General features: G+C 41.4%; 1 protein-coding gene across 3 annotated transcripts in view; it reads left to right on the forward strand.

The window, feature by feature from the left end:
- macrod2 (mono-ADP ribosylhydrolase 2) overlaps nt 1–23,914 on the forward strand; it is a 361,160-nt gene that overhangs the window by 320,966 nt on the left and 16,280 nt on the right. For 2 of the 3 annotated variants that reach the window (XM_026353614.1, XM_026353615.1), the window contains exons 9-14: nt 9,096–9,174; nt 14,787–14,825; nt 16,391–16,450; nt 21,441–21,479; nt 21,889–21,933; nt 23,287–23,418. In XM_026353614.1, the coding sequence (XP_026209399.1) occupies nt 9,096–9,174; nt 14,787–14,825; nt 16,391–16,450; nt 21,441–21,479; nt 21,889–21,933; nt 23,287–23,418 (394 nt within the window). The remainder of the gene's footprint in view (nt 1–9,095; nt 9,175–14,786; nt 14,826–16,390; nt 16,451–21,440; nt 21,480–21,888; nt 21,934–23,286; nt 23,419–23,914) is intronic. The other variant, XM_026353616.1, reaches the window with a different exon arrangement.

Raw genomic sequence — 23,914 nt, forward strand, 5'->3', positions numbered from 1 at the left:
GTAAATGGAAAGATATCAGATTTCTCTGTGTATGCTGGAATAGAAGTTTTATTTCAGATCTGCTATAAATGGACTACAGACATCCAGATGTGAGATGTGCGTGTTAAGGTCAGCCGCAATGGTAACCATTGTGTCATGATAACATAACAGCCTGTAACTGGGCTTTCGACTGACTAGATCTAGTATCACACAGCTGTTTGTCATTATGGACAACACTCATTTACACAAATCTCCATGCTTTCATTCTCCTTTAGTTGATTAACCTGCTATAAACCTCGTGAGCCACTTACATGTACAATATCTAATCAGCCTCCAATCTCCATAGCAAACACCTTCAGGCACCTCCTATCAGTCAGCTGCTGCCAGTTACAGCAACGCAGAGGAAACCAAAACCAGACAATTTAGCTTTAATCGCTGCTTACAAAGGCTCTGTTTTGGGCAATTTCTGAGAACTGTATTTTTATTTATAACTCAGTTACAACGTCAGCATCTGTGTCTTTTTTGGTTGGTGGCATTTCGCTGGATTCACCTTTAACTGTAACAACCATCAGTTACCAGCACGTTTTCTCTCAGCATTAATACGTCTTGTACTGTTTAACCGTTTACTTTTAATGATAATCCTAATGTGCTGACCCCTCACAAAGCGTTTTACCATCTGCCTTTCTGTCACTGTAAATAAATAGCCCTGACAGCCTCTTCCATTCACACTGAATGAGAGAGGTTGTAAATTAGGTTGGTGCATCTGACAAAGTCCAGATCAGATCTTCATCCCACTTTGTAAGTTATGTCAAACAGCACCTCTGCTTTGAGGCCTGCTTCCCCGTTTGATGTCGCCCACACAGCCATATGGTATTGCTCTCAGGATCAGGTCTTTCTGTTTTTTTTATTCCCTGCCATTACACTCATCCTGTGCTCTGTTCACCAGCGTGTAAATCTGCCACAACCTCACAGTGGCTATTGTGGCATTTAATGTGAGAAGGGTAATCTTTTTTGTTGCTGCTGTTGTTGTTGTTGTACACATGTTCAGTGAATTTTATCTGTCTTTAAATTTTTGTCATTATCCTTTTCTATCCCCATAAACTGCCTAAAATTTCTGTTCTAGATAATGAGAGGATTTACATTTTGAGTGTGTCTCTATACGAGTAGCAAAGGGTACACAGGAAGAAAAAAAACATAACTCCATCTCTAAATGTAAGAGAAAATAATGAGTACTACTCAGCTGATTCACTGTTGAGTCACTGTTTGGATTTGAAAGCAAAAAGAGACTTTAATGAACCTTTTCTTTGAGGGTTTAGTGCCAGCTCTAATGCAGACGCTCTCTGAGAAGGAAGAAATATTAATACTTTTGCTTGAACACTGTGTTGGCATCGTGTATGGGCTCTGTTATGAAAGCAACAAAGGGGTTTGTAGCTTTACCTCGGAGAAACTGTATGTGAAGCAATACTTTCTAATGAGTGTTCCTCCTGCCCTTACAGCATTAAGTTCCACATGAAAAAACACCATATGGGGGTAAAGCCTTGAACTTGAGTTATTAGCATTTCAGTGTAGCAAGAGATAGCTCGGCCCGCACACCTTTTCACTCATATGCATTATCAACACTTTCAAGTATTGACTGTGTTACAAGGCCGGGGAGCATGGTTAATAGGAATGCACGGGACAAAGGCACGTCTTGCCTTCCTAGCGGCTGTAGCACATCCATTCTCCTTATGGAATGTGGACATTTGTTAGATAAACGTCAGGTCAACAGTGCCTCCGCTGTCTTTCTCCATGGTTCCTGTGGTCTTTACATATAGGCTGTGATTGGATTCCCATTTGTCTGGCAGCTTTTGTATAGCACTCAAGCTGGAGAGGACCTGGCTGGATCACACCACATATTTCCTCCCAGGAAACCCCCCTCCCCAAACCAGACAGCCCCAGACAGGGCTAACACGCAGCAGGAAAGGAGGAGCCCGATGTGCCAAACATGCACACAGAGAGTCACATCGACCACTCCAAATCCTGCATACACTAGAGAGGAACATCAAAAATGATTTATCTGAGAAATAGAAAAAGACATTTGTATTGTTTCATTTTCTTTAGTGCACATGAGAAGATTTCATTTGTCTGAGACTCTGTTTTCCCCATACAGTCTCACCTTGTGTACCCAAAAGGGTTTACCTAAGTTGTGTGAAAACTGTTTATTTCTGGCACAAAAAAAAAAAAAACACACACACTAACACACACACATTGTGTAATGACTACATCAGCATGAGCTGGGTGTAACAGGCTGGGCTTAAAGGATATCTATACTTGGATGCACACATCAGCCTCTCTCTCACGTTCTCTCAGAGTTATTGACTAAATAGAAACAGGAAAAATTAAAACACAAAAGCTGACACGTCTACACAAAAGCACAAGTCCTTCAGCTTCACATGTAATACTGGCTATTGATGGTCAACATGAGGATGAGAGCATAGAGGAGACGTCAGAGGCAAATCGTAGCTTTAAAGATGGGAGAAGGAAAAGCTATCAGCAAACTGAATGCTCATTGTTTTTTATATTAAACAATGATTTTCAGTCATTTATTGGGAAACTGTGACTTTTCCGTGATACTTTCTGACTGCAGGTAGTGCTGTGGAACTACAGACCACATTTTATCAGCAAGTGCATAAGGACACATATGCACACCATGAGCATGGCGCAACATGCTCTCATTCCTTACAAATGCATGTTACCTTTAACCAGAGATGATGACCTTTCAGCAGCTTTGCATGCAGTTAAAAAGTAGGTACGATCGTGCAGTAGTATATCTTAGATACAGGGCGTGTATTTGATAAAACAGAAATCATCTTAAACTAACTGTAAAGAAACAAATTTCTTATATATTTCTTGTATATTTAAACAGGTTATGACAAGAACCCTTCCTCCACCTTCTCACACACACACACACACACACACACACACTCTGCCTCATCAGCAAAGGTTGTTGTAGGCCAGTGGCTGTCCAGAGGTCACATCATTACCAATGCAGCCATGGATCATAGACACAGCACTTATATTAGTACGTCCTTCATCATTCCCCTCTGACCTCATCCACAGCTGCACCACCTCTCATCTTTATGATTAGGAAATGGCCTAATCCTTCTCCTTCATACTGGCACTGCTCCCCATAGACTCAACAGCAGTATTCCATCATTATAATTATTTGACCATCCATATTAATTGACAAATTTGTCAGTAGAGTCTATTGCACCATTGGTCACATGTCAAAAAGATGCAGTAGTATTGTGAACCTCAAATCTCTGGTGGTACTGACATTTCCCTACCGATGTCCTCCTCATACAATAAGTCCTCTTGTCAGTAGGGAGGGATTTTCATTTCTGTCATTGGTTATGTGCTACTGAACATTTAGTTGCAGTCAGTTACTTTTCCTGTTCCTGTGGGAGTTTACTGACATTTCCCATTACTCTGATGAGGCCGGTCTCACTGTAGTAAAACAGCTCCCTTAGAATATCTACAGACACTGTTTGGTGATCTTATTGGCAGAATTTACTGGTGAATTTAAATTCCATAAATCCTACCCTCCTTATTCAGAGAGATTAAATAGGAAAATAATCTAAAATGTGAGGGGTAGATTGGGAGTTTTTCTAGCTGAAATTGTGTCTTTTTCTTTTTTAAATCAGATAGCACAGTGCTTCTGCTGCTGGCAGCGGGAGCTGGCAGGAACGGCTCAAAGCCTGTGAAAGTCAAATGCTGTCTTTTCCACTTTGAGAGAACAATTTTTGAAAATGTGAGCTAAAATGCTAGATGCCTCAAGCATGGTGTACTCCAATTTTTGTCTACAGTGCCATGCAGCAATGAGGCCTGAATAATACAGTAGGAACTATTTGTTCGACTCTAATGTGTAAAAAATGTGAGGCTCACGCAGCATTTGTTGAATTAACATACAAATTGCTGATATATTATCTTATGGATTTTTCCAAATCTAGCAAGACAGCATTTTGCTGTCGAAATGTTTTATATTTAGCACTGAAAATGGCTGGAGAAGCAGCATGGTTATGTTCTACACTGATGAAATAACCAGGCATCTTACCAGAATGTTATCACTATTTAGTCATACTGTGCTGAGTACTGCATAATTGTACATAAGCACTTGCTAGACCCTGTCATCTGTTTTTCAATATTAAACTGACTTCATTGACTATCCTATTGCCCTTATTGGGATAAAGTGGGCATCTGATGTCAACCAGCTTTGGAAAGTAGAATTTGAGCACAGCACTTTCTTCCAGGCTTTGGTTGTAACCGTGCCTTCACAACGCCCAGTGTCAGGCCTCTAACTTTGATGTATGGATGGAGGCGTTTTGTTCAAAGGGATAACCTTTTCTGGCCACTTCTTTGAAATGATAATTCAGCAGCTTGCTGCAGGTGGAGCTACAGCTCTCTTGGCAGACAGGGTCAATCAAAGTCAAATGGCGAAGCTGCTCACAGTTTCACCCGAGCAGCCGCTGCCAGTGCCTGACTTCCACTGTCAGCCCTGCCAGCAACATACACTAATCGCTACCTCTGCAAAAAGGGAGTGGACACCGGAGACATCACAGTGACGAGGAGATTTTAAGTAGCACAACGTGCACCGAGTTGCTGTGCTGTCGTGGACATGAAGGATCTAGGAATGTTTACACAGCCCTGACTATAGATGCTTGTCATGCTGCCACTGAGTTTCTCTGTGCTTTTTCAAGCTGCAGCCTGTGTGTACTAGTGGTGAGGGGGACGCAGGTGTGTGTGTAATTACATCAGTAATAAGGCCTGGATATGGTCCACCTGCCTCAAAGTGAACCCTCTATCCAATCCAGCACCGCTGACAACAAAGGAGATGAGCACTTAGTGATTATAGCTTTGATGATGCAGCTTGAAGGCTGTGTTTTATGGGGAGATATTTCTGGCTCAAGAATAACTCGCTGGAATTATTCAATCTGTCTCAAACAATAACATGTACATCAGTGTATGATCACACACACAACACTCACATGTCATGTGTGATGTGAATACATTGTCAACAAAACAAACACATTATGTATTTACTGTTTGTTTGTTTGTGTATGTAGTATATGAGGAGCGTGCAGTCAAGGGAACCAGGCTCCCTTCCACCCAGAGTATGCTGGTGTTCACTCACAACCATCCTGAATATAAGCAAATGGAGTGGATGAATGACTCACTTCTGCCAGTCTTAAAAATGTATATCAGTCTTCTGTTGTCCATCTGGATGCACCCATTCAGGATCCTGCGTCAGCCTCTGCCTCGGTAACGAGGCAGCGCAGGACACTGAGACACAAATCTCCCATGGGTTCGGGCTCCAGCTGGAGCAGACATGCTAGGGCAACCCGTCCCTATTATTGTTTGTGACAGAATCAAGAAGGAAATGCAAGTAGAAAAAGTGCGTGCGTTGTGCCTGCACGTCAGATTCTGTTGGCAGTGCCCCCAGTGTAATTATGGGCATGGGTGGCCAGCTATGACAGCTCATCTGTTAGCCAGCCAGTAGGAGTCTGTGGCACCTGGTGAGCCCTGTGTTAGAATGATGAGCCACAGATACACACAAATTAAAAATCACGTACAGTGTTTCATGAGACGAGATGTGAGTAAAGGACACTTTCATGTCGTTTCATGCTGCTCATTAACACTATGGCACATGCATCTGCCATGAACTGACAGTGCTAGCCACTCCCAAATCGTGTTTCTGTTGGGATTCACGCGCCATGCAAATGAGTTACAACAGCGTAGGTTGAACCCATGGCATTATCATTTTAATTAGTCTCATTTTATCATATATTCAGAACTTAATTACAACTTAGAAGCATTGGTTTGAATTGATTAGGATGAACCAAGTGTTCTGCAGAGGAGTGAAATAAAATAATGGAAATGAGCCCCTTTAACCCGCATCATTACAGTAAATATTTCACAGTACAGCTGACAAATGATGTCTGTATTCAATTAAATTATGCCTATTTTCTTTGTAGAATTATATTAATAAGGTTATGTACAATGCATACATAATGTTTATACATTTTGATGTTTCTTTTTTAAGGAAATGCATAGTTTGAGTCTTCTCCTTAGATTTTCTTAGAGGTGGCTGGGTCTCCACTAAGTACAGGTTAAAGCACAATAGGCCAAACCAACCCGACAGCGTCAGACCTTGTTGTGCATCTGTCAAGGCGACCATCCCCCCTATATGCATCCAGGGGACCCAGTCATATTGTGCTCAGTCTTTGGCAAAGGCTCCCCAATCAGGAATGAGTAATGACTAGGCAGGCTAGCATGCAGTGATCCCAGCTTTCTAATTAGTCTTCCATTAACTTTTTCAACCTTGGCGACTGCGGGGTGCACAGTGAACACACACACACGCCTCACAGCCTCAGACCAAAATATTTGGCCTCCTCTCCCGAATTGAAAATGAAGTATTTAGTAACATTTTCTACTCAACTTCTACTACTCAATTATGCTCACTTGCCAGAAAAGTATGCTTTTCTATTATCTCCCATCTTTAAATAGGCTTCCACAGTGCGCTGCGCTGCCACTTTGTGCATCAACCTTTCTCAAGTCACAGATCATTGTTGTTGTCACTGTATGATTCATTTTACACAGTTATGAAGCCTCGGCCAACAGTGTTTGTTTGTATACACACAGAATGTCAATGTTGGCACTTCTGTTTTCATTTGGCATCCTGGTCTGGCTGATATCTGTCAGAGACCATACGATGTGTTTCTGATCTGTAGAATAAAAGACCTTGCCCGAGCCTTGTGCAGAGTGTGGACATGCCGTAAGAGAAAGTAGACAAAGAGACTGACAGAGAAGGAGAGGAACCCACACAAAAGTCTACATGACATGGATACAAACACTGTCCATTGTTTTGTTTTGTCTTTGTTTTAGTTGTCAGTTAACTCGAGTAAGATTTCTCCTTTACTTTATCACATCAAACACGCCGAGACATACAGTACCAGTCCAAAGTTTGAAAACAGCACCTTCTCTTTCAGCATTTGTCTTTGTCTTTGTTTCTATTTTCTATTAACAAAGTGGAGATGCAGCCAACATCAGTGTGTGCACACATGTGCTCACATTGGCCTTTGTGTGTGCGTTGCGGTGTAAGTCATATATTCATGATTCATCCTGTTTCATAGCAGGCAGTCGGTTTTTGAATGGAGCTCCATAAAAGCATAGTGGAAATTCCCGGGGAGCCACTGTCCTGTGGCCTTCCAGCACCTAGTGGTATGAGCTATCTTGGCGTATTATCACTTTTTCACACAATCTGTTTGTTAGCGAGCCCACGACTTCAAAAGAGGCTTAAAGCGTTCTTTCTTTTTCTGTTGGGGTTGTGGGGTTGAGAGAGTGAGTCTACATTTTATGAACAAAGCCCCCCCAAGACATCTAGCAAAATAAAATGTTACCATCCTGGATGCAGCTCCTAACATTTACTCCAAAGCATGGATCATAAACTATTCATAGACATACGTCTGTATGAGCACTAGAAGGGTGCCTCTTTGAATCAGATCCTTGTGATGGGCAAGGTCAGGAGTGGGGCCGAAGCTGCAGAGCTCCCATTATTCCCCTATAACATCACTATCCCGCATGGAGGAGGACGGGGGGCAGATAGCCACCATTATTGCTGTTGTGTAAAATTGCCATTATTTAGTGAAATGATTATCTGCTGCTGTGGTGTGGAATGCAGCTCTGTCCCTGTGACAAATGCCTGCACGTCCAAGACTCCAGTAGCGAAAGGGGAAAATGAATGAAGTGACCTCTTTCTCTGCAGCTTCCATCAGCTCTGCGTATGACTTAGACATATATCACAGTATGAAGAGGGAATATGGCCAGTGGGTCGCTTTATATCAGTGTTTAAATAAAGCAAAAGTATGCCCTGCATACTTGAACTGTACAAAACAATCGGATCATTTCAATTTGCATCTGAATTAGTTTGCTCATTGATTAAATAACTGACATGTTTACACCTCTAGTATATGTCTGGAGCTGAAAATAAGTGCTTTAGAACCAAAATCATAATGCAGTATTTAGTTTAGTGGCAAGGGATTTATCCTTCCAGAGGGTGGAAAAACAAAATGGCTTTTAGATTTCTGTCGAGTCAGCGAATAGAAGTATAAAATATACTGGAAGTTAATTGATTAGTAATAATATGTCATAATAAACTCTGTGTTTTTGTTTTTCATTGCTTTGTTCTATTTATCAAGAAAGGAGCTTTGATGACTGTTGTTGCCCCATCAGTGGTGGAGGAGCATCTACAGTCTCGTCATCAATAACTCTCGTGTCTTTACAACATCTTACAGCAGCAAACTAAAGCTAAAGCTGTTTATGTCACATAAAACGTTGGTTATGTGTTCCAAATGCATAATGCCACTCTGCAAGTGTATTTTAGAGTGTGAATACAGCTTTCAATTCTAGTTTTGGAGAAAATACTGTAATTAGACTGTGGAACCTGAGTGTAGTGTACTAAGCAGTTAGTCACAACACCAATCCTCTTATTACAGACGTTAATGTAATACATTACTTACGAATTACTGATTTTTAACAAGTCCGATCTCTTCTATGATCAGCAGTTGTTGTTTGGTGTTGGAGACTAGGACCAAACCGGGGCATCTGATTACTGATATTTTGTGAATAATTTTCTAACACAGAACACACACAGATATACGAATTGCACTATTTTGTTTGTTAAGCAATTAAAGCACAAAGTAAGTCCAGATTTTCAACTTCAGTATTTCATTCTGGACGGCTTCTCCTTGCTGGCAGAGCCAAAATAATTGTAATTTTCTTTGCGATTTTCAGTTTGTGGCTGAGAGAGTATCTGCTCCAACACACCGATTTAATAATGTTCATTCTGATGTAATGTACTGTAATATTTTCTAACAGCTGAGTGGTCTTGATTGGGAGGGTAACTAATTAAATTTCTGAATGGCCATGCTTGTGTCCTGCTTATTCAGACTGCTATTGTCAGATCTAAACTTGTCCTGATATTTATTTAATTATTTTTGCCATGTAATTCACCAGCGAGCGCTTTCAGCAGTGATCTTTCAGACTAATTGCTTTTGCATCTCTTTTTTCTTCCTGTGCAGATCACACGGGTCATTTTCTGCGTCTTCCTTGACAACGACTTTTCCATCTACAAGAAGAAAATGTCTGCCATCTTTGAAGGTATGTAATTTACTTCCAAAGCACTGGACTATATACTACTATCGTTTGTACTATATCTTTACATTCATATACTGTACTATACTATAGCCAATTCATTTATCAATGATTAATAGTCTATCTTGTGCTTCTAGTTTCTTATAATCAAAAAACATATTGTGCCAAGGAACAGTAGTATCAGAACCTGTTATGCTTGGGCCACACCTCCAAACATGAACAAATACAATACGGCTGCTTGACCATTTTTAGACCATTAGTCTGACAGTTGTTAAGCTGGATACCTTAATACGATTTGAATAGTTCGACTATTTCACATAATTGTTGATTTTCTGATGAGACTTTAATGTCAAATTTGATTGACTGTAATATTGGTCCTTAACACTCGATGTCTTCGTCTAGAACTAAAAAATTCAGGCACGCATAGCAACCACGGATCTTCCTTGGTTACTGCTGTGAAATAAACAAACATCCATTATCTTCTACTCCCACTCTCTTTTCGGTCTCTCTCTCTCTCAATTCCCTCGCCCCTTTCATGCCATCATCTTTTTTCGGGGGCCAGGAGCAGTCACCAGCTCTGATGGGGGCTCCATGGAGGATTGAGTTGAATAGCCAGGGAGCTGAAAGAGGCTGGCTGGCTTCGCCTACCTAGCATTACCTCCCATTTACCTCACTTTTCCCTCCCTACCGCCCCAATGGAATACCAGCTCTCAGGCCTTCATCTCGCTGCTCCCAGATGGAGAGTGTTTTGTTCCCTCTGCTCTCTCGTCATCTGTCTCGCTCCCCGCCCAGGTTTCTTCCCTGAAAGATTACATTCTGGGGAGAGACCTTAATTATATTGCCTGCCCCCATGCACCCAGTACCCGTCTCATCATATTAGTGCTCTGAGATGAGAATCTGGAGCTGTTGTTCTCCAGTTATCACTCTCGCCATTTAGAAATGCTGTCAGTGGACAAATGCCTTATATCTCCATGACTAAGAAACAAAACAGGCTGTGTGTGCGCGCGTGTGTGTGCATGTGAGAGAGAGAAAGCGAGAGAGAGAGAGACAAAAGGGAAATCGAAACATTTTTGAGAAAACTCTTGTTTACCTGCATAATAAGAGCTGCTAATAAGGACATCGGAGCTAAGTCGCTCCAGGCAGCTACCACAGCAAACCTGTCCACCCAAGTGTTATTCCTCATCAATGTCTTGCCTGTCACATGCCCTCTGACCTCTGAAGTCAGGGCCACATTTATCACTATTACGTGTGTATGAGTGGGCTGGAGAGGATACTAAGTGCATTATAGATCAAGTGGCTGCAAATATTTCCACTCGGGGTCATTGTCTGGTGTGAGTCTGACATACAACACCTGTTCCAATATTTCACCTCGTGCTTGTTTGTGCTTTTACCACAGACTCTTTCAAAACAACTCTTTTAAGATGTTTTTTTGGGGAAGAATTCAAAAATAATATAATTACTAGTGCTGTGATTGTAGAGTAGGCATTCGGGTAAGGGTGTAAATTTATGTGTTTTATCCAGCCAAGCTGCACTATGCACAGTAAATGAGTTTAACAGTTAGTTGATAGGTGTGCTTTAAAGAAGGAAATGCTGATTGGTATGATTGCACCATGTCGGGAATGCATAGCCCCGCGGTGTGAAAAGACTTGCATTTAGCCTGCACAGAATGGCAGTAGTGAATCAGAGGCTGTGAATTAGCTCTGCAGGTGTGCTGGAGCACTTTCAGAACATCTCATCATTGTTGCTGCTGGAGACAGTCAGGTAGATCTTGCGGCACATGCATCACAGAGGCCTGAGCCCATTCTGTCTCCTGGAACATCCTCTCACTTTCAGTAAACCTCTGTCACATGAACATTCCCTGTTCTCTCTCTCTCTCTCGCACGCTCCCTCCCTCTTCACTTGCACCTCTTCCTGGTCCAATCCCACTTGCCCATTACCTCATCCCTCCACTTTCTATCATTCTTCCTTATTATATCAAAGAGGAGCCTCTCCACTGCCTCCTCTATCAACAAAGTGTTATGGATCTGTTGTGAATAGGGGCCTTGATATTCCTATAATGTATCCACATGTGGGGTCATGTAAAACTCAGAATGTCTAAAGCGTGTTAAGAGCATGTCTAAAGCCGAGAGTAAGCACAATAGATTTTTTTTTTTACGGAGGTCCTACCATTCTCATTTTTCATGATATAGCTGTTTTCCTCATATTCAAGCAATCTGTAAAGTGACAATGACTGGAGCAGGAACGTGTAAACAGGACATTTGCATACAGGAAATTGCTTTTTTACAATGTGTCACCATGAGAGAGCCGAAATATGGTTACTTCTCTGCAGAAGGATGAAACTGAAAAATAGCCTGTGCTGACAAGGATACTCATGCACACCTGCACAACGCTCAAACACATAAATATAAAACAGGACGTTGCACCTAGTCAAGTATTGAATATTAGTACATTGACCTCACAGTAAAACATTAAAACAAATGACTGCAGGCTTTTTTTTTTTTCTTTTCGCAGTGGTATGTGCCTGGTGTTCAAACAATCTCGCTAGTGAAGCAGCGGTTTGATGAGTAATGATAGAGTTCTCAGTAACAGACAAAGGACTTTTTTTGTAGTATCAGCTCAAGGAGCACTTCAGTTTTTCAGACAGTGTTTTGTAAAAGAAGCCTCACAAGCGCATAGACACTAAAGAGTGCATATACGAAAACGAGCTAATACACAGAGCAGCTTACACGTAAAGCTATTGCCTCTGTAGTACCATTCACCGTCTATTACCCACCTCACCAACTGAGCTCATAACCAGTGATATAATGACCTATTCATTACTTTGAAAAGCCATAAACTGTACACATCTCAAAGGTGCTATGACAGTCTTGCTATTCGGATAAGGGGATCAGTGTTTGCATTGTTTGAAAGAACACACACACACACACCTAGAAACAGCAGCCGGAAAAGATCTAGGAATTACCGTGGTTGTATTTATAGAGAAATTAAATAGAAACTAAGTATATCCATCCATTGATTAAGATATAGAGCTTAATCATTGCAATTAATCATGTGACATGATTCCATTAAGTATTCAGATTGGTTCATAGATCATGATTGACCACATGCTTGCCTTGGCACGGATTATTTGCAAGCATGAAAGCAGTCAGGCAGCTGTGGTTGTGGAGAGTAAAATCATGTTGAAATTGATGCTGGGTGCACTCCTCCACTAATATGATCCGGGTGGCTGCCCACAAGCTGGGTTCCATCTCTTCTCCTCAATCAGCCACAGTGCTGACAATATTAACACAGTCCACAGATCTGCAGGGGCTGCCGCATTCTCTCCAACTGTTTCAGTGACTTTCCGTTTGACATTTATTTACATAGCTCTATATACACTCCATACTACCAACCTCTCAACCCACACACTTGCCTCCAAATGCCTATAACAGAGGCATCCCTTCAACCCACCACTGCTTTGGAGAAAGTAAAGCTGTGGTTTTCACATGCTTCTATCACACACATATAATTTGTTGACAGAGATGATATGGAGGGCTACAGGAACCCTGTGAGGGCTGTAAATGAAGTCTGTCGGTTTCACGAGGTTATCCCCCGGGACAGGGAGATGAGGAGACCATGGTGTGTTAGTGATGTGACTGCCAGAAAGCACACTGGCTCAGAGTCCCCCTGTCAACTTTAGAAGATAAGAGGATCAGCTTTAGCACATCATATGTGAAAATGTTCTCATGTTTGTGCATGAATCTTAGACATGTCGAAATTGTGCAAATATATATCCCGACTCCCTGTTTACCGCCACGTGTTTGCTTGACATTGTTACTTTTAGATATTATTGAGGTTTACAACTTGCTTGATTGTAGTAGAATTCAGTTTAAAACTTTCAAACTGTGTCCTGACTCTTCCTCACATAACAAACAGCTGTTCCAACAAGTGAAAACTGTTAAATATGTCAGCTCAAAATAAAGCTGTTGCCCGTTAGCAAAACTCAGCCTACTGCCTCTAAAGCTCACTAGAGCGAACACATCGTATCTCATTTGTTGATTTCATGCAAAACCTTAAAAAAAGAATTTATGATTTTAAAGGGATTGTGTGACAGACAATTTCTTACTTAGGTGGAGAAGACATAAGATTTGTATTGATCCTTTTATCTAACACCTGGGAAAAAAATGAGCGTATTACCTAAAATGTCAAGCTACTGAACAGCAGATTCAGTTCATTATCTGTGTCATATCACGATATGACACAGATAATAGATCAAGCAGCCCATTCTATAAATCTAACTATGTGACAGAGTAGACTTTACTCCAGGAAAGATGCAACAAAAGAAAGGTGTCATATATTGTCACTCTTGACTGAGTCACATAGATTTCCTGTGTTGACAGCAGTGTTGAGCTGTGGTAATAATGTTATAGCATGTGGCAGTAGCTGAGGCATCCCATGTTTCCATTTTCGCCCTATTGTTATACTGTATCACTGGGTCCTCCTTTGTTTCCCCAAGCAGGGTTAGATTAATGCACTGTACCCTTTTGTTCAGTGTTATACAAAAGAAAAGCCTGTCGCCGGATCCACAGGGAGCTCTGATGGTTTCACTTCTACAGAACAGATGACAACAGCCTTTCATCAAAGCTAATGCTTGCTTTTGCTTGTTAACCACAGCGCAATCATCGCTCAGACTCGCGCGCTGCCATGCACAATATATCATGCATGTGCCTGCACTCCCCTCGCATATTCCATTCATACAGTATAAGCCGTGTACATTGAAGAGCAAGGACACGCGTACAGTCTATAGTGGCATGACTCCAAGTATCTCGAGCCATGCCGAGCTATATGAGAGATGTGAGTGTGTGTTTGTACGATAGGCGCCGGGAGCCATTAGGAGGCATCCACTGTTACTTTCTCCCCATTTCTTGCTCTGCAGCTCCTCCTGAAGCAGCATCCAAAGCCTTGTTCTCATCTCCCATGGTGCAGCTCAACTCATCCACTCAGAAACACCTCAAGTTCACTTAAACTGTCTCACACAAAAGATGTATAGAGAAAAGACGAGAGAATCAAAAGGGTTTTTTTTTTTTTTTTTGGATTAAGGTGCAGTTGCCCCCCCTCCAGCCTGCCAGAACTTGTAATTTGAGGAAATGGGAGGTTTTGTGTCATTTATGCTGAGCCTACCGGTATAGATTTAATTGAAAAAGAATGTCTCATGAATGTGACCCTCCTGCCCCTCAAACACACACAGACAAACACACACACACACAGTCATTTGGTGTAATAACTCCCTTTATCCAAGGCTGTCTGGTGGGGGAACTGAGGGAGGATGTGAAGGGTTAGATTTTGTAGCATGGCAGCTGGTGTGATGAGATGGGAGGAGGTGAAAGAATCTGAACAGGCAGCGTTTGGACATGTGAATGGAAATGGATTTCCTGTTTAAACCAAAATAAATCCTATTGTATTTCAATCATATTCTAAAGAAACACAGCAGGTTCTGGTTTTACTGTTTAAGCAGACACAGCGATATAGAATCAAAATACTGTGCTTTAACATAATAATCAAGGAGACAAGTTCTTCCGCTGTATCGTAAATTATAAAATAGGATGGTTCACATGTCTTTTTTTCGCCCCCTGTGCCAGACAATGACATGGACGTTGCAGAGGAGCACCAGAAGGAAGGTGAGTGACAGAATATTTCATGGTTGCCTTTTCACCTTAACACCTCCATTAAAGCGCCCAGAGGCTGAGTGAGTGGCATAGCTTCTGTACATGACAGTGATTTGCTGCGTCTTATGCAGCGGATGAAATTGAATGTTTATTCATTTGGTGACAAGTTGAATCCCGGGCCTGACACAGCCGCAGTTAAAAACACTTCATGTCAGGTGCATTGCATTACAAGAGCTTATATCCACAGCTAATTCGCGACACCATTCTCCTCATCCAACTTATGGGCACAATACCTTTAGACCACGTGTGACAAAGAAACGGCAGAGCAACATTGCTCCACAGCTTGTGCCAGGCAATAGCACGGACCCAACTGTCAGCGCATAATGCTTTTATCACCACACCATCTTGGCACACGGCCTGAAACTCCCAGTTTCTGCTTATCAAGATAAACTATTGACATTTTTCTGTGCACTGATGTCCTGAATAAGCAATAGCAACAACAGATACCTCATAGTGTGTTGTTTGAATAGCAGGAACAATAGATCCAATAGAGTGTTGCAACGTGTAGCATCATTTACCGTTGGACAAGAAACACAAAGATCATTTTCCTGAACTTCTAGCACTTTTCTTTAAGAAACAGTAAGTCTCAGAAGCCATCCAATGGCATCTGTTCTTTGGAAGTATGGGGGGAGTCAGAGCAAGGGCTTCCCAGGTCTACTTTCTGCATCCCTCAAAGACGTCATAGTTCACATAAAAGCAACTAAGCAGAGAACAATGTTAGTTTTACTGTCTGTTCAAGGAAGTGTTCAGATTACCAGAGTGAAGCCAGGGTGCTATCAAAATGTTTTTCCTTACAAAGTCACCCCAATGATTTGTCAATTACACGCATCTGTGTTTTCAATAGGGCTCCATTTTGGGGGAACATAAAAGGGCTGTTTTATAAGTGCATTGTAAAATGTGATATTCCAGAGTGAAACAATGTGCACATAGTGGTTAAATCATAAAGACTTGGCTGAGAGGAACTGCATTGAGTTTGGCTGAGAGTTTGTCCCAATGTTAAGCACCTAAGTGACTGTTGTTTTCTGTCGCATGTCTCGCCAGCTATTTTACACTGTATACAGTATAATAACATAGCACCAGGCCAACGGAAATAACCCCTGATAATTCCTAGCCCTGTCCTATCATCATGCCAGCCCTGCCATGGTCCAGTTTGGCTTTGTTTGATGGGCTTCTGCACTGGTGCCAAGGACTGGCCTTTTATTCTGCTCCATCAGCCAGAGTTTGAAACAGTGTAGGTTGGAGCCCATTCAAACATCCGAAATGACTGCGATTCTCACACGGAATAGTGCTTTTGTCCCAGACTATGCTCTGGAGTTGGTCTAAAAGCCGCACATTCTTTCCTTCTACTCTCGCAGGAGTCATATTTTGTCAGGCAGGTATACAACAATACAGCGCAAGAGCCATCAGGTTCTCCCACAGGTTCTTGTAGTGTGGTCAGGCCAGACGGAAGAAGATAATAACTGCTGCTCCTTGACAGAAGTCACCTTTAAATCACCTTTTATTTTGTTTATTTACAGATTATACACCACCGTCTCCAAAATCCACAATCAAGGATGAAAGTGAAGACAGCAACAGAGGTATGTCTGTTTGTGAGTGTGTAATCGCATGTTTGTTTTCCAGTGTTGTTAATAATGGCTGCTTGTTTAGAACATGCCAAGAACCATTAGTGGTAGAGGAGACGTTGTGCATTGATATAGGTTTACAGAAAGAATTTGTTTTGTATGTATGAAGTAATGGAGTGTGCTCTTGGTCAGTAATCTCTTTTCTTTTGGTGCCAAGTCCTTCTTTGGGGAAATGAATACAAGATGAAGCTCTGCCTTTTTTAAAAGAATGTTTTCTTAGAGGCAAACTTGTTTAAGGAGCCATTATCTGGCTATTCTGCAGTTTCAGCCCCTTTGGATGTGTAATATTGAAACAATTATAGGCTTCTCCGATACGATGGACCAAAGATAATTAGATTCTTACACTGGAGGGTGTTAGTAGGCAATTAAAGTCGTACACCATCCATTTGTCTTCAAGCCTTAAGGTTGCAGGGAATTTTTGATGATGGCAGTCATGGTTGTTTTCTTTGAGAAGACGATTCCTCTCTCTGATTTTGAGAGGCCCGACTAGATGGTGCAGTCCCTCCAAGGGCGTCAATACATTCTGTGTTGTTAAACAAAATACAATAAGTCATTTCTCCCAACCTATTCAACATACCTTTGCATAATCCACAACAGTAATTCAATATGATTCACAAATTCAATCACCAGCATTAGCAGGGCATAAGTATTTTGTAATAATCTTTATAAATCCTAATTTATCAGGCCCGGCAGCTTAATAGTAACTAATCCATTCACAAAAGGCCTTGGCACAGCTTTCTAGCATGGGAACACTCAGTCCTTGAGACAACCTCTCTTTACAGGAAAGGAATAAAATGATTTTGTACTGCCTGCACTGTAAAGGTTAGGTCTGGTTCAATGTAGCACATAGGAAGGATTAATCATAAAAAAAAAAAAACACTCAGATGTCAAGATAGCACAGAGCAAAGGCAACGCAAGCTGCAAAAACAGACTGTCGGCTACGTAAGACAGACATTATAAGATGCTTGAGAGTCTCATAACACCTCTGTACATCTTTGTTGGATCTCTTTTTTTCAACAAACGCACCGCATATTTCACCAGCGTGTCTATAGAGCCAGCAAAGCAGGTCACCCGTTGGTATAGTCAATATGTGGAGCACTTTTTAGAATAAATTATACTCTGCAGCAGTTGGTGAAGTGTGTCTGACAATATGCCTCAGTGTGATCCATCACATCCATCATACTCCTCGGGGGATTCACTCTCCCCTGTCCATGGGTCAGGCATGAGGGGCTTTTAGCCACACCACAGATGAGGAGAAAACATTAAGGCTTTCTTCACCGTGGTTCTTTGATAAATACAATGGTTTGTGGACTCAGGGTAATTGTAGGGCAGCTCTATCCACGCACACCACAGACACTGCTACAGTCACAACTGTTATGTCGCCACACGAACACAATGCGTCTTCAGACTCTGCGAGCAGAAGGAGGAAACCAGTAAAAAGCACACAAACATTAACACAAACAGCCGACAGTACTAACTAACCATTCAAACAACACAGCAGCTCTCACCCTCTGCTGAACGTCAGACATCAAAACATGCATCTCACATTTTGGTTTATGTGACTGTGCATTATTTATTTTTAATCTTTTTTAAAATGTTATTTGACTTTTTTGTTATTTTTTTGCTTTTACCACTTTGCGTCTTGTGATCTTTTAGTATTGAACATCTCATAAATGGCTAATTAATATTTCACATTCACAACACATTCCTGTCAATGTTAAAACACTCTTTAAATTAGGGTCTAATTGTATTTACTTAAAGACCAAGCAACTGGTGAACAGTATTTAAACCTTTTCTCAAAAGAAGCCAACACACGATCCCTTGTGTACAACAAATAACCCTGAAGTGTATTTGCAAAAAAAGCGGTCTCCTATTACATACTGTGTGTGTGTGTGTGTGTGTGTGCGCACATGTGTGTTTGATGAGCTGTGTTGTGATGTAATCCACATGAAACAGAAGCACAGCATGCAAATGCTGGAAGCTATAGAAAGAAAAAACGGCCGAGGGTAGGTGAGACACCGAGGAGAATGCTGGCACAGGCGTCCAGGGCAGAGTATAGCCCCTGTAGAGCACACCTGAGTTGGCAAAGAGCCCTACAGTGTCTATTATTTGATATCATATTGGTATTAGTGAGATGTCACAGGGCACAGTAAAATGTGGACATTGAGCCAGAAATCAATGCCTGGCTGGGTCTGTTTGCCTGGCATGCAGAGATTTTTCTGGGAAAGACCTGAGGACAAGGGGGGAGGGACGATGAGAGATGGCACTAACCGTGGAAGGACGTGTAGATTAATAGTGCTATGTGTGGACAGACGTGTGATGTGCCACTTGGGGAGCCACCTTTTATATACAATAGTGGCACATAGTTGGACATATATCTCTCACGCACACACAAACACACACTTAACATGCAAAAGGCCTTTGAACGATAGCTGCTGGTCATCTCAGAGCCCATTTTCCTTTACACGTCTCATGAATTTTTCAAGTTCCCCCCTTTTTTATCTTTTTTGTCGTTTGCTCCACTTGGCTTTAATGGAAGGAACAGGAGGCAGGGCTGGCTGAGGAGATAGAGCTGAGCTACAGTGTGTGAGTGTCTGTGTGTGTATTACTGTATTACATGTTTGCATGTCTGTTCATTCCTGAATTTGAGATATTGCTTTTACTTCCTAGAGAAACGCATCTGTAGCTGATGTTTACTCAGTGGTCATGCAAGTAGGACATATGGGGAAGTTGCTTATCAGCATCTAAATTATTTATTTACTTGTGATACTGTAACCCTGAATGGGTTGTTGACATATATAATTCATTTAAGAGTGTGAGACATTTTACTTAACAAGACACTACAGTGCTGTGGTGGGCTGTGGATTGTGCCCTTCTGTGTGAAGTACACTGCATTATGTAGAGAGATGTTTCTAATGTTTTGGCCCCGTATTTACATAACTAATGGAGCCAGGATATTAGAAACACCTCCTAATATAATGCACTCCAGTACGACTCCACCGTCCACTATATGATATGTCAGTAACGTCATGGTGGCAGGATGTCAGACACTGTTTCACAGTGAAAACAGTTCGGTACAGTGAAGCACGCGTTAGGAAAGCTGTGACAATGCTGCCACCTGCTGGGTCGAAACAGGTGCGTGAGCAGCCTGGTGTAGGTGCTGGCTGGGTTTCTACTTTGTGGAGAGACAGTTTTCTAATTGAACTTAACTTGAAGCGATTATAACTCACATGTGCCATACATAGAATCTTTCATAGTGTACTTTGTGCTTGTGAGTGCGTGTTTATCCACAATCTGCCCCTTAGCATTCTCTATCACAAATTGAATACTGTTCCATTCAATAAGCCAAATATGAATGATCAAATAACAGGGAGGAAATTACATTCAGCTTTTTGTCGTATCTGATATATTGTTGTTTGAGATCACTTTAGACAGATACAACAGTCATGCATAATTTTCCAAACAGAGAAGAAAGGTTTAGGGTGACCTCATGGCTGGCAAAGCATTCATCTTAACCTGTTTTTCCCAATGAAGTATTCTTTTCAGCCCCCTGTCTGTGTCTCCATCTCAAAATGCCAGTCATGATTAATAGAAAGGATTGCCATCTACTGTGTGTCACCAGCATTCTGTGTGATAGACAGAGGCACTTGAGACAAACATGCAGCACTGGTAGAACTGGCCTTTTTCCCATTTAATAGAGGCTGGCATTTTTATTGTTCTGAGTGCAGGGCAAAATTGCATAGATATGAAAAAATGGTTTCTCTCTGCAGCTTGTTAAAAAAGCAATTATGGAAGCTGCACAATAGCCATTGTAGAGCATGTTCTCTTATTGGTGTCATGGTTTTCATTTACTCAATTTGTCCCAAATGTCATTGGTTTATGTGTGTGTGTGTGTGTGTGTGTGTGTGTGTGTGTGTGTGTGTGTGTGTGTGTGTGTGTGTGTGTAAAAATGTGTTAGAGCAAGAAGAAGGTTGAGGAGGGTGGGGGTAGGTTGCAGGGATTAAAGTCTTATGTCGCTACTAAAATGATCTTTTGTCCATACATTAGATACATTTTGAGATGGTGTTTGTTTTATAATAGATAGGCAGTTGTAGTTTGGACATGCGCCCTCCTGACTTCTCTAAATTCGAAGTTGATTAGCAAACATGATGTTTGTATGTGTTCCAGTGATGTGTATAAAGGTGAAACATCCTCTCTCTCCCCTTTTTTTTTTCATGGAACAACTGAACAAATGACACATTTTAGCATCATGTTTCATATGATCATAGTGCCTGAATGTGAATAATATGAACAAGGCTGCTTACAGTTTGTCCTACAATGTGGTTTAAAAACAATTTGTTGCCAAATTAATGATTATCATCAGCCTGGTGGGGTACTTTGTGTTCTGTGCAAGTTAACCAAACTGGAATGCTAAGATTAGCACTTAGCACCCAATAACACCCTGACAGGGCTACGTCCACGACCACAGGCTCAGGCTCTATAAAGTCCAACTGCAATAACCTAGAACAGGGGTAGACAACCCTGATCTTAGAGAGCTGCAGCCCTGCATGTTTTCCAACTGTCCCTCCACTTCCAGCTTCTGGTTCACTAAATACACCTGATCCAGGTAAATCAACAGTGGGACGGTTAATTATAGTTGGAAAACAAGCCGGGCTGCAGCTCTCTAGGACCAGGGTTTACCTAGAACACGTAGACAAATTCCACCACCAGTTGTCATTTTGAACTTTGTTGGTCAATTAATGGAAAACTATTGAGTAAAACAGGGGCTAGATAGGTGGTCGCTGTTTTGAAACGATGACAGCTCTTGAAATATGGATCTTTTGCCCAGACACGAGAAGTTAGTGATCGCTGGTATGATGGGTAACTTTGTTTCTCAAAATGAATGACTGGCACGATTCTATGGATGCCTGTAGTTTAATGATGAATCATTTCCCTCCCTTCTCAGGTAAAGACGAGACAGGTGACAAACAAGAGAATGACAATGGTAATGTAGCTCTACGGACCATTAACACATGTTTTGAGCCTCTCGGCTCTACCACTGCGTCTTAATGTCATCTGTCATCAAAAATTGAATTTTCTGTTCGCTCCAGTTCAGTTTTCCATCCTGTGTGCCACCACTCTAACAGAAAAACTTCTCTTATCTCAGAAGCTTGGAACAAAGAAATCCCTCAATTATGTATGGCTTTAGAAGTGACATTCTTTTTCCCTTCTTTTTTCTCACTTAATTTATGCATGTCTTTGTGGTTCCATTGCTCTCATACTGCAGTACAAAGACAAAGCTACACAAAGAGATGGAATGAAAAGGCTGTTTGAGGTGATATCGAAGTCAATTCAGCTCCAGGCTCTAGCACTGAACTGTTTTCCGCTCTTTTAAATTCCTCTTCTGTTCCTAGATGCTGGAGGAAATGAAGACGTGGAGATGGAGAGTCAGAAAACAGGTACAGTACAGTACAGTACAGTACAGTATAAGTCAAGGCTCCAGCATGGCTGGAGTGTGATAATATGTTAGTCAGTGTGCAGACGGCCACCTCAATACACATCACTGACGGAAGGAAGGAGCACACATCTCTGAATCTCATGTCTTAAGGAGATACGAACTCCACGAGCTGAGTGACGTGCGGCTCGTTGCTCTGGTTTGATTAAAGATCTACCATGATCAGTCTTGTTAGCGGCAAAGGAATAACTGCTATATAACGCTCTAAATGAATCTCTGCACCAGATCCCAAGACTCTGATGTGTTTTGTTGTGCTGACAGTCAAAGCCTTAAATGAACTGAGTGTGTGAACGTGTGTGTATGTGTGTTACAAAGGGGCAACCATTAACTTTGAGCTAGAACCATTTCTCTTCCTCTGAATATCCTCTGTGCTGCTGGTACATAATTAAGATTCTGCATTTGCATACTGGCAGTGAGCGGCGCCTCGCCTCTCTTCTGTTTTTGTTTTATTCAAATCCCATTCCATTGACAAAGATTTGACAGATAGAGCCTCTCTGAACATGAATTTTGTAGATATTCTATGAGCGAGTTATAGCAAATTCAGCCCTGGGATGCTATCCAAGACCGGAGGTATGTAATTATTTTCTCATGAGACACAAACAGAGAGGTAGGATCTAGGAGGAGCAAAGAAATATAGTTTAAAACAACACCTGCAGGATAATTCATCCAAAAAAAAAAAAAAAGGCGCAGTTGCATTATTCTGGTCTGTATTTGTGAATAAAAGGTGAAAACCATAGACCACAGATCAATACGTTGTTCAATATGCGGTCGTGGATACTTTAATATATAACCTTTGTGCACAGACCTTCATTAGCATGTTTATTTACCTCAAGTGCTCTGTTCCTCCACATTTAGCTCTGTACTATTCATCTCACACTCGTTCAACGAGTACGCATACAGTTTTATACTGTAGCACTAGGACTAGAATTCCTCTTTTGTTAGGCAGCCACACCCTAACAAACGCTACATATGTAGACCCCACTTAGTGACACCGTAATACACTCAACAATATACTATGCTTCAATTACAGATAGTGTATATCTGTAACTATAAATATCTAATTTTAGAGATGTTTAATGTCGAGATCGAGCACTTTTTAGTGTCTGAAAGTCTTTTTCTGACAACCTCTGTGCTTTTCCAAGTGGAGAAGAGCAACCTGTTAATGTGGAAAATCTTTGAGAGATTTCTGTCAGCAGCATTGAGGAATGGGTTTGTTTAATGCCATATGTTGCAGGATTTAATGTGAAGGCTTTGACACCCTGTGCCTTTTTACATTTCAATATCTGTCTGCCTACAGATGACAATTTAGGAAATGAGGAACCAGATCAAGAAAAGGATAAAGATGAAAAGAAAGAAGAAGATGTTGACATCGCCGACAAAGATGAAGAGAAAGGCAAAGAGAACGATAAAAACAAAGATGCAGGCGAAGGTACGTACACATACCGGTACCTGCATTTTACATCACAGATTTTGGGAGACATGAGATGCAAGTCGCAGGTATTGATTGAATAAGATTCAGGTAGTTGGTAATTCCTCAAATGTAATTGTATTTTCTCACTGTGGCAAAATGTCCAAAGGGCACAGAGGCAGACAGATATGAATAAGCCAGATTAATGCATGAAATCCTGATGGTTGGCATAATGGCAGCATAACACAATGAAAACATGAGTCATACATAGCTGGGAAATGGAACACTACAAATGTACAATAAGGGTTTTGTTCCTGAGTTTTTTTATGTCTCCTTGCGAATGTTTCAATCCGTGCTAATGTAGCTCAGCACAGAATATGCCAGGTATTAGCGACTGTGTACAGCATCACAGATTGTAGACTGTAGTCTTATCTCTGGAGCCTCACTGCCCTGTTCATACCCCATACAACCATACTCACATATTCACATGCGCCTTACACAATGTAAAGACATGGCA

The sequence above is a fragment of the Anabas testudineus genome, chromosome 15 (assembly GCF_900324465.2).
Source record: "Anabas testudineus chromosome 15, fAnaTes1.2, whole genome shotgun sequence".
NCBI classification, from domain to species: Eukaryota; Metazoa; Chordata; class Actinopteri; order Anabantiformes; family Anabantidae; genus Anabas; species Anabas testudineus.